General features: G+C 37.0%; 1 protein-coding gene across 1 annotated transcript in view; it reads right to left on the bottom strand.

The window, feature by feature from the left end:
- The window catches only part of LEKR1 (leucine, glutamate and lysine rich 1), a 237,110-nt gene that overhangs the window by 223,431 nt on the left and 1,576 nt on the right, over positions 1-12,103 (bottom strand). The window contains exon 2 of the mRNA XM_047785385.1: positions 10,564-10,653. Coding sequence (XP_047641341.1) covers positions 10,564-10,611 — 48 coding nt within the window. The 5' untranslated portion in view covers positions 10,612-10,653. The remainder of the gene's footprint in view (positions 1-10,563; positions 10,654-12,103) is intronic.

Raw genomic sequence — 12,103 nt, 5'->3', positions numbered from 1 at the left:
AAAGAAATTACAGACCAATATCCCTAGTGAATATAGACGCAAAAATCCCCAACAAAATACTAGCAAACTGAGTCCAACAATACATTACAAGTATCATACACCACGATTACGTGAGATTTATCCCACGGTTGCAAGGATTTTTCAATATATGCAAATCAATCAATATAATACACCACATTTACAAATTGAAGAATAAGAACTACATAGTCATCTCAGCAGATGCAGAAAAAGCTTTTGACAAAATTCAACATCCATGTATGATCAAAAAAAAAAAAAAACAAAAAACCTCTCACCAAAGTGGGTGTAAAGGGAACATACCTCTACATAAGAAAGGCCATATATGATAAGCCCACAGCTAACATTACACTCAACAATGAAAAGCTTGAAATCACTTCCTTTAAGATCAGGAACAAGACAAAAATGCACATTCTCTCCACTTTTTTTCAATATAGTATTCAAAGTCCTAACCACAGAAATCAGATAAGAAAAAAAAAAAAGGAATCCAAATTAGAAAGGAAATAAAACTGTCATGGTTTGCAAATGATATGATATTCTACAAATAAATCCTACCAGATGCTACCAGAAAACTACTAGAGCTCAACACTGGATTTGATAAAGTTGCAGGATACAGTATTATATCAAAAACAGGATACAAAATTAATATACAGTAATCTCTTGCATTTCTATACTATAGCAATAAGCTATCAGAAAGAGAAATTAAGGGAAAAACTCTGTTTATAATTACATCAATAAGGCTAAAATACCTGGAAATAAACAGGAACCATGAGGTTGGAGGTTCGATCCATGGACTTGCTCAGTGGGTTAAGGATCCGGCATTGCCATGAGCTGTGGTACAGGTCGCAGAAGTGGCTCTGGCTGTGGCTCTGGCGTAGGCTGGTGGCTACAGCTCTGATTCGACCCCTAGTCTGGGAACTGCCATATGTCACGGGAGCAGCCCAAGAAAATGGCAAAAAGACAAAAAAAAAAAAAAGGCTAAGATACCTGGAAATAAACATACCTAAGGAGATAAGAGATCTATACTCGGAAAATGATTATAAAACTATTATAAAGCTATATATAAAACACCACTGAAAGAAAATGAAGATAACACAAACAGATGTAAAGATATACTGTGTTTATAGACTGGAAGAATCAATATTGTCCAAATGACTATATTACCCAAGAAAATCTATGGATTCAACACAATCCCTATCAAAATACCACTGCCATTTTTCACAGAACTAGAACAAATAATTTTAATACTTTTATGGAAATAAAAAAGACCCCCCAATAGCCAGAACAATGTTGAGAAAGAAGAAAGAGCTGGAGGTATCACATTTGCTGACTTCAGACTATAACACAAAGATACAGTAATCAAAACAGTATGGTGCTGGCACCAAAACAGATACGTAAATCAATGAAGCATAATAGAGAGCCCTTAAACTCAAGCACCTGTGGTCAATAAACCTATAACAAAGGAGACAAGAATATAAAATGGAGAAAAGACAGTCATTTCAATAAGGGATGCTGAGAAAAGTGGACAGCTACATGTAAAAGAATGAAATCAGAACCTTTTTTAACATCACATACAAAAATAAATTCAAAGCGGATCAAAGACCTAAATGTAAGACCGGAAACCACAAAAATTCTAAAAGAAAACATAGATGGAACGCTGACATAAATCATAGCAATACTTTTTTTGGATCTTTCTCCCAAAGAAGAAGAAAAAAAGCAAAAGTAAACAGATGGAACCTAATAAAACTTACTTTGCATAGCAAAGGAAACCTTTGACAAAACTAAAAGGCAACCTATGAAGTGAGAGGAAATATTTTCAAAATGATACGATTGATAAGGGGTTAATAACCAAAATATAAATAGATCATACAACTCAACATCAAAAAGACAAACAACTGAATTTAAAAATGGACAGAGACCTGAATAAACCTTTTTCCAAAGAATATGCAGAGATGGCCAATGGACACATGAAAAGATGTTCAACACTGTTAATCCTCAAAGAAATACAAATTAAAACCACAAGGAGATAATCATCTCACATCTGTCAGAATAGCTGTCATCAAAAAGAACATAAATAATAAATGTGGGCAAGGATGCAGAAAAGAAAGAACCCTCATAACTGCTGGTGGGAATGTAAATTTGTGCAGCTACCATGGAAGACATCATGGAGGTTTCTCAAAAAAAGCTAAAAATAAAACTACCATAGGACCCAGCAATTCCACTACTGTGTATATAAATGAAAAAAAATGAAAACACTAATTCAAAAAGATACATGCATGCCAATGTTCATAGAAGCATTATTTACAACCGCAAAAATTTGGAAGCAACCTAAGTGTTCATCAACAGATGAAAAGATAAAGATGTGGTATATAATGGAATACTACTCAGCCATTAAAAAAAATGAAATTTTGGAGTTCCCATTGTGGCACAGTGGTTAATGAATCCGACTAGGAACCATGAGGTTGCGGGTTGGATCCCTGGCCTCGCTCAGTGGGTTAAGGATCCAGCATTGCCATGGGCTGTGGTGTAGGTCACAGACACAGCTTGGATCCCATGTTGCTGTGGCTCTGGCATAGGCCGGCGGCTACAGCTCCGATTCAACCCCTAGCCTGGGAACCTCCATATGCTGTGGGAGCGTGGCAAGAAAAGGCAAAAAGACAAAAAAGAAAAAAAAAGAATGAAATTTTGCCATTTTCAACAACACTGATGTACTTAGAGGGTATTATACTAAGTGAAATAAGTCAAAGACAAATACTGTATGATATCACTTGTATGTGGAATCTAAGAAACAAAATCAACTAGTGAATATACTAAAAAGAAAACAGACTCACAGATAAAGAGAACAAGCTAGTAGTTACCAGTGGAGAAGATAGGGATAGGAGATACAAAGAGGTACAAACTACTGTGTATAAAGTAAATAAGCTACGAGACTATATCATATAGCACAAGGAATATAGCCAATATTGTTTAATAATTATAAATGAAGTATAACTTTTAAAAATTGTAAATCACTATGCTGTACATCTGAAACATAATTTTGTACATCAGTTGCTATATGTCAATAAAAAAAGGTTTTAAAATCTAATGGCACAGCCACATGGAAAAGAATGAAATTAGAACACTCCCTAACACCATACACAAAAATAAACTCAAAATGGATTAAAGACCTAGATATAAGACTAGACACTATAAAACTCTTAGAGGAAAACACAGGCCAAACACTCTCTGACATAAACAACAGCAAAATCTTCTCAGGTCCAGCTCTTAGAGTAATGACAGTAAAAATAAAAATAAACAAATGGGACTTCATTAAACTTAAAAGTTTCTGCACAGCAAAGGAAACCCTAAACAACACAAAAAGATAACCCACAGAATAGGAGAAAATCTTTGCAAGTGATTCAACTGACAAGGGATTAATCTCCAAAATTTATAAACAACCCCTATCACTCCATACCAAAAAAACAAAAAACCCCATCCAAAAATGGGCAGAAGATCTAAACAGACAGTTCTCCAAAGAAGACATATGGATGGCCAAAAAACACATGAAAAGATGTTCAACATCACTCATTATTAGAGAAATGCAAATCAAAACCACTATGAGGTACCACCTTACACCAGCCAGAATGACCATCATCAAAAAGTCTACCAACAATAAGTGCTGGGGAGGGTGTAGAGAAAAAGGAACCCTATTACACCGTTGGTGGGATTGTAAATTGGTTCAACCACTGTGGAAAGCAGTATGGAGATTCCCTAGAATAGAACTACCATTTGATCCAGCAATCCCACTCCTGGGCATCTATCCAGAGAAAACCACGACTCACAAAGACACATGTACTCCAATATTCATTGGAGCAGTATTTGCAATAGCCAAGACATGGAAACACCCTAAATGTCCATCGACAGAGGCGTGGATCAAGAAGAGGTGGTACATATACACAATGGAATATTACTCAGCCATTAAAAAGAACGAAATACTGGCATTTTTAGCAACACGGATGGACCTAGAAATTATCATGCTAAGTGAAGTCAGCCATACAAAGAGACCCCAATATCAAATGCTTTCACTGACATGTGGAATCTGCAAAAAGGACAGACTGGACTTCTTTTCAGAACAGATGCTGACTCACAGGCATTGAAAAACTTATGGTCTCCGGAGGAGACAGTTTGGGGGGTGGGGGGATGTGCTTGGGTTGTGGGATGGAAATCCTGTGAAATTGGATTGTTACGATCATTATACAACTACAGATGTGATAAATTCATTTGAGTAATAAAAATAAATAAATAAATAAAATCTAATGACAAGATCAAATGCTGAAAATACAGAGAAACTGGATCACTCATACACTGCTGGTGAGGATGTAAAATGCTATAGCCCTCTGGAAAGGTTTGTCAGTGTTTTAGAAAACTAAACATGCATCTACCAAACAACCTAGCAATTGTACTCAGGCATTTATTCCAGGAAAATAAAAACATGTTGACATAAAAACCTATACACTAGTATTTGTAGGAGCTTTATACATAATACCCCCAAACTGGAAAAAATTCAGATGTTCTTCAACAGGTTAAGCAAACTGTAGCACATTCATACCATAGAATGATACTCAGCAATAAAAAAGGGGAAAAAAAGTACAGATACATGACACAACCTGAACAAAGCTACAGAGAATTACACTGAATGGAAAAAAAAAAATACCAAACACTGTATATCACATGATTCCATTTTTATAACATTCTTGAAATGACAAAATTATTGGAGACCAGATTAATGGTTGCCAGGGACATGAATTGGGGGGCGGAGTGGAGGTGTGTGAAAGGAGGAGTTAAGGTGAATGTAGCTATCTATATAAGGGCAACAGGAGGAATCTTTGTTGTGACAGAACCATTTTAACTGTATCAGTGTTCATATGCTGGTTGTAATATTGCAGTATAGTTTCACCAGATGTTACCACTGGGGAAAGCAGGGGAAAGGGTACATGAGATTTCTTGGTATCACTTCTCACAAACTGCATATGAATAAAATAAAAAGTTTGATTTAAAAATAGTAAAATATAAAAATAAATAAACCTGGGGCTAAAATACCAGAGAAATCCATAAAGAAATTTTATTGAGCAATTTTTGAAAATGTTGGCTTCATACATAAACTATACATGACACACCTAGGTTTATCTAAGTATGCTTCCAAAGTATATTTCCCCCAACACCTATTTTTCCAGAAAACCTCACCTTAGTAAACTCTATGACCCGCCTGCAAAAGTATTCTGGACTACAAAACAACAAATGCATATTTTTTAATATTCATAATAACTGAAAAAAAAAAACTGTTTTCCCTAGTGAAGTACTATCTTGGATCACAATATTAAGTGATGAGTCCCCCCAAAAACTGTAGTTTCCCATTTCTTTTGTTATTACTTTAAAAATTACAATTACTTAAAAACACAACACACATACCCATACGCACATACATATACCACTTCTTTCCCAGGATACTAGTGCTAACGTTTCTATGATGATTTTTCTTTTTCTTTTTTCTCTACTTTAACACAAAATTTGACCCTAGCCACACTGGCCCAAAATGACCTGGAAAATTAAGTTTATTTTTTCTGGCACTGACAATTTGTGCTTGGAAATATAAAACTGTTATTCTGAATAAATTTCAAAGTTCCAAAGTACTAAAATTACTTTACTGAAACAGGACAAAATGAGCTGTTACTGGTAGGGAAAGGGATTGTTATCCCAGAAAGAACAGTGTGCTCTCCAGCCCTTGCACTGCCACTTCTGTTTTGTAAAATAAACAACTCTGGTCTCTTTATTTTACTTTGTGTCCTGTGGTAATAAATATCTCCTGAAGCTAAAATCCTATTACAAGTGCTCATTTTGTCACCATTTAAAAGAAACAAGAGATCAGTTTTACTTTTGCAAAATAACAGACTTTTCCACTGATTTGTTGAGGTTATTCTGACTTCTGTGTATGTTCTCTAGCAAAAAACAGCAAAAAAGAAAATTAATCTTTGCTTTTTTACTAAAAGGAGGAGTCCACATGTCTATAAAATTGGTGGGCATTTAGGAGGGAAAGAGATATAGAATTATTACTTTACTGATCTGTGTTGTTTTAGTTTTAAGTTGTGACAATCAAATCCTAAACACAGAACTGTACTATCATTACAAGTGCATTCTGCTTTCAGAATGCTGGATGAAAATTTAAACAAACAAAGCTGCTGCTTATCGGAGGTCAGAGATAGGTAGGTAGGAGACAGCTCAGTCTAGAGAGCAGATTTAGAGATACGACCTAAGAACATAACGTAAGTAAACTGTAGAGTCTAGCAGCAGAGGGGAAGATGCAGTCTTGCCATCTAGCCCACGGGCCTGTTTTACATTTTCTGCCACTTGGAGAGATGGAAGTCTGAAACATGTTTTATGCTCAGTCAGAAATTGCAAGAAAAAGCAAAAAGATCTGGGAGCGGTAGTCAAAAGATTATCTTATTCTTTCTTCCCTAAGAGTCCCTAAGAAGATGAGACCAGAGGGAGATGATTTAACAATCTTTTGCTTTCTAATCAGGCAATGGGTGATTGCCTGATTAGATAACTAGGGCTTATTGTCATCAGCATGCTTCTCCACACTTTCCCTTCAGTGGCCATCTCCCCACATTTATTTTTTTCTTGTAACTCTTTCTACTGCTACCTATTTTGCCATTAATAGTACAGCCATTTTCATTTCCTTTATCACTTACCTTTTATGCAATTCATCAACCATCCCCCTTCTATATCATACAGAAAATTACAGAAAGAAATGAAGAGGAAAGGCTCCCCTCACCTTCTCTTCCCTGATTTCTACTCAAACCTTTCTTGACTATATACGGAAAAAAAGGAAATGCAGCAGGGGATTCCTAGAAAAAGAGCCAGCATAAAAACTAACACAAAAAGTAAACAGAAGAATAAGAAAAAAAAAAAAAAAAAAGCCTTTTAAAGACTCTCTGCTCTGTCATTATATACCAATCCACCCTCCTATGTCCATTTTTATCCAATAAAATGCAACAGGAGCTCCTCCTGTGGCGCAATGGGATCAGCAGTGGCTTGGGAGTATTGGGACATGAGTTTGATCCCCTGGCTCAGCACAGTGGGTTAAGGATCCAGTGTTGCCACAGCTGTGGCTCAGTTCACGGCTGTGGCTCAGATCTGATCCACGGCCGCAGGGTGGCCAAAATAAAAAAGAAATGTAGTATAATTCCCAAGCCATTATGAAAAATAAGTAATGAAATAATGGTTCTAATGTGAAGTACTCCTATTATTATTATAAGCTATATAATTTATTTAACATAATCATGTATAGAATGATTATGCAAGCTGACTAAATAGATATTCTGCCCAATCACTAAACAATCCAACAAGTTACATTATGTACCATCTAGAGGAATCAAATACAGGTAAGAAGTTATAGAAAACAAGTAACTGACATCTTTAGACCAAGATGCATGTGTACATTTTTGGTTGTCTTAAAATCAAATACACAAAACAGTGTCTGGCACATTATAGGCACTTGATAACTACTTGTTGTATAAATGCACCTAACTTAGGTCTGAAAAAGTGTAAAGATGCACTTCGTGCTCTAAACATTCTGCAGGCCAAAGGCTACAATCCTCTTACTTGTCCAGGGCCTTAGACAGCTGAGCTGCTCCTGGCCTCTCCACCTCTCTGTACTTCATGGATAGCTGCCTGCCATTCAAGCTTTGAGAAGAAAACTGTATTTATTTAATTATTTATTTATTTATTTTGTCTTTTTTGCCATTTCTTGGGCCGCTCCTGCTTTGAGAAGAAAACTGTATTTATTTATTTTGTCTTTTTTGCCATTTCTTGGGCCACTCCCACAGCATATGGAGGTTCCCAGGCTAGGGGTCGAATCAGAGCTGTAGCCTCCGGCCTATGCCAGAGCCACATCAACTCGGGATCCCAGCCGTGTCTGCGACCTGCACCACAGCTTAAGGCAACGCCAAATCCTTAACCCACTGAGCAAGGCCAGGGATCGAACCTGCAACCCCATGGTTCCTAGTTGGATTCCTTAACCACTGAGCCACAACGGGAACTCCAAAAACTGTATTTATGTTTGGTTTTGGCATTTTTAAACAATTTACTCCTAAAGTACCTTAAACATGAACAAAAACCCACATTCAACTCATAAAATCTCCACTAAAATAAATACATACTCTTTCTTGCATTTGAAACATTGACATTGTTAAACATTCTCTAACTTGGCCAGTTTTTTCTCCCAGTTAGATCTGGTTCCCTTGGCTCAGAGTACCCTATTCCCTGTCTGCTTCTAGAAATGCCTGCCTTCAAGGGCCAATTCCAGTTTTACCTCCGGCATAAAGATCCTCCCTTGACCAACCTAATACTCAGGGATTTCTCTCCCCACCTGCTCCACTCTCAGAGAACATACTATCTTATATATATCTAATGGTGTCTTTTAGAGGGTTTTTTTTTATGTCATTATATATCTGCTTATTGACAGGGGATTGGTATCTGAGTAGGGAAATTGCATCTTGCAGATTGTTTTGTTTCCTTTAATCTCTAGCACAGTTTATGGAAGGAACACAGTTGAGGAAGGAGGAGGACATTCCATGTCTTCAAACATATGTAGATACCTTTTCTCAGGTAAGCATAGCATAACTGAGCTCTCTCTGAGGGAGAGAGCTTACTCTCCCTTACACCTAACTTAAAAGGTGAAATGAACTAAATGCAATGGTTTAAAGGGTCTTTTCTGGTAACTGGCCTTCCCTTCCAGTTCCAGATAGATTGCAGTTTATGTTAAGTCTAAAGGAAATGGCATGGCAGTAAGCATCAAGTTAAATCAATGGCATGATTAATGCTAACAGGCAGCCCCAAACAACATGCACAAAGGATAAAAGCATATCTGAGAGCTGAATGCAATTTTTAATTAAAATCTAATGGACCAGTGGTTAAGTAGGAGTTGACTGTAGATTTACTTTAAAAACTGAATGATTAATGATAGTTAAGTTTTGAGGTTTTAATTCATAATTTGTTGATCAGTTTCAAAGAGATAGTTTTAAAGTTATGCTGCTAACAATGTACGTGTTGCCAAACTAAATATGAGAGAAATGCTTTTCCCTGAGAACAGAAATGAACTAATAGGGAGAAGAGTAGTAGCAGCTATGAAAAAGAATTGATTGTTAACCAGATTAAATAAGTTGATGCATACTAAGGGGCTTTAAAACAGTGAGTGCCTGGTGCATGGTGAGTAATAAGAATTAAGGTGAAAATGAAATAGACCCTTACAGAGACACACTGAAAATTTTGCATCATAAAATGTTACAAAATAATTATAATTTATATAGTGATTTACTACCGATTGTTTGTTTGCAATTATGGAATAAGGATCACTTAAAATTTTAAACAGAGTGCCCCTTAGCACAAGGGGATCAGCATCATTTCTTCAAGCACCAGTACTGGGGTTCCATTCCCCAGCCCAGCACAGTGGGTTAAAGGATGGTGTTGCCCAGCTGTGACTGAAACTATGGCTCAGATCTGATCCCTGGCTGGGGAACTCCATATGGCTCAGAGAGGGGAAAAAAAAAAAAAAAAAATTTAAACAGATCCAGATGTCTTTTTTTTTTTCTTTTTCTGAAAAGCTGCTAGAAAAATATCTAAAAATAGTATGCGACCATTGCTGAAGCCCTCTTCTCACAAGGGCTCCACAAACACCTGGTCAAACACTGTGCTAGAACTGAAACCAAGCAGGGCCCTGTGGGGCTCCTGGGCACAAAAGCCTTTCTGTGTCCCTTATTCCTAGTCTTTAGGAAATAGACCTCATTCAGCCTCCATGACCTTCCCTCAGTTCCAAAGGGCAGGTTCAAACAGTTGCTAATCAGGGAAAGGAGTGGAGACAGAGACAAAGAGGACCAGTCAAGTAATAATATTGCAGCCTTGAGGCAGGGTCCTGGTTTCTCCTCCAGGAATATATATAACAATATCTTTGAGTTCTTCTGCAGGACTAAACCCCCAACAAATGAAAGCTGTTATGAAACATTCTTCATTCCAGAAAGGAGGACCACCAGAACAAGTCCCAGGGCCACTAAACACTAACTTGGAAGAAGAATGAAAGCTTGCACCTACCCTGATCCTTATCTGTGACCTTATTTTCTTCTCCCAAAACTATAGGACCACCTCCTAAATCTCTCCCAAAGAAGGGCACAGTCTTTAGGACATTAGCCTGCTGTGGCTTCCTTTGCCTGGCAAAGCAATAAACCTATTTCTTTCTCCTGCACCCAAAACTGTCTCCATGCCTCTATTTAGCAGCCATGGACAGAGGTCGAGTTTGAGCAACAGAATTATATATGTCTTTTTTCACAGGTCAAACACTTTTTGTACTGAGTCAAATTCTATAATTTTGACTGTTAGGATTGCTATCTTCCCCACTCCACCAATTCATTGGAGATCCCCTAAAAAAAAATAAAACCTCTGAATTCATTCTCCCAGGTTTTGGAATTATCTTTTAAAATTTCTGAATGTTGTGCTATAATAATGTAATATTCATACCTTTTGTATTTCTTCAGGTAATGCATGCATGGGCACGTGACGATCCATAATTTCCCAAAATACACTGAAGGAGTGCTGAAGTAAAATAATCTAAAAACATTGATGGTAATAGTCAGAATTAAAACAATGTGAAGAAAATTCAAAGAGATAAATTCCTGGGAGTGTTTGGGGATCAATGGTGATAACTGTTTCAACAGATGTTTGTTTCATCAACTCAATGTTAAAAGGTACAATGGGGGTTTTCTCAGTTAGTTTTTAGGCCAATAGGATAGGAGAGACCTACAGAGAGAGACTACTGAATTAGAAATCTTTCTTTCTTTGGAACTTTACAGTCTAATTGTAATTTCTGTGGTGGTTTACTACTAGTTATTTGTTTTGCAAATACAGAATCAGGATCACAAAATTTTAAACAGACTCATTTATTCCATTTTTAGAAAAACCTTTCTTCCTGAAAAGCTGCTAGAAAAAAATATCTAAAAGCAACTGTGACATGAATGCCCACTTAAATAATGATGTACAGGAGAAAAATATTTAGTTATCAGATTCAATATGATATGCAGGCACCGAACAGAAGAGCTGTCACAGCATGAGAAGCCAAGTGCCAATTAAGATGGACATTATATAATTTTTATGCAGATGTTTTCCTTTTAATCAATTTCACTTTCTAATAAAACAATTCAATATAAAACTACCACTACTTTCATAAAACCACACAAGATGAATGAAGGAGCGCTTTGAGTTACTTTTTTTAATCTTTCCCAAATATGGAGAAAGACTAGACAGTCCAGTTTCATGAATGAGAGATATTTATATATCTAAGGAGCGAAGGGTAAAGGGTGACAGCAGAATAAGATGAGACAGTGCACAATTCCATAGCAGGAAATGACGGCCAAGGGCCCGGAGTTGTAGACAAGAGACTATTTGGAAGTTCAGGAAAGAAAAAATGTCTTTCTGATGCAAGTGGGGAATTGCTGATGGCTTCCTCAGGTGGTTTGCTTTTGATCAGGAAAGGATTTTAACAAAGAGAGACTGGAGAGGGGTAGTAACCTCAGACACAAAGCAAGGTACCAGAGAAATTGTAGTTAACAAAAATTGCTGTAGATGTAGGTTTTTTTTTTTTTTTTAATTGTACAAGTATTGGTGGAAGAGAGGATTCCTCATCCCCTGTGTTAGCACAAAGCTCCAAGTTTTAATGAGCTGCTGTTTAAAACAACTAATGGGCTGTTTTCCCATGTAAATGTAATACATTGTGTGCGTGTTTGGGGTGGGGGAAGGAGGTTAACTGGAGTTAACCACTGGCAGGGCAGGTGGGGCGGGGGCGGGGGGGGGGTGTAAAGTCAACTGACATAGTTAACAGAGGCCCACAAGGCCAAGTACATAATAATCTGATGTTTGGCAGACTCTTACAGTGATGTGGCAAGAGCTCATTATTCACAGAAAGCTCATTATTCTCAATTCTGCCATTCTACAACGGGCTCACCATCAGTAAAATAATATGGCATCATCCTAATTAAACTCTATTGGGAGCAGAATTTTTCCT

This window comes from Phacochoerus africanus, chromosome 1 (assembly GCF_016906955.1).
Source record: "Phacochoerus africanus isolate WHEZ1 chromosome 1, ROS_Pafr_v1, whole genome shotgun sequence".
NCBI classification, from domain to species: domain Eukaryota; kingdom Metazoa; phylum Chordata; class Mammalia; order Artiodactyla; family Suidae; genus Phacochoerus; species Phacochoerus africanus.
Note: the sequence above shows the minus strand (reverse complement) of the source record. Positions and strands in the feature narration are given on the sequence as shown.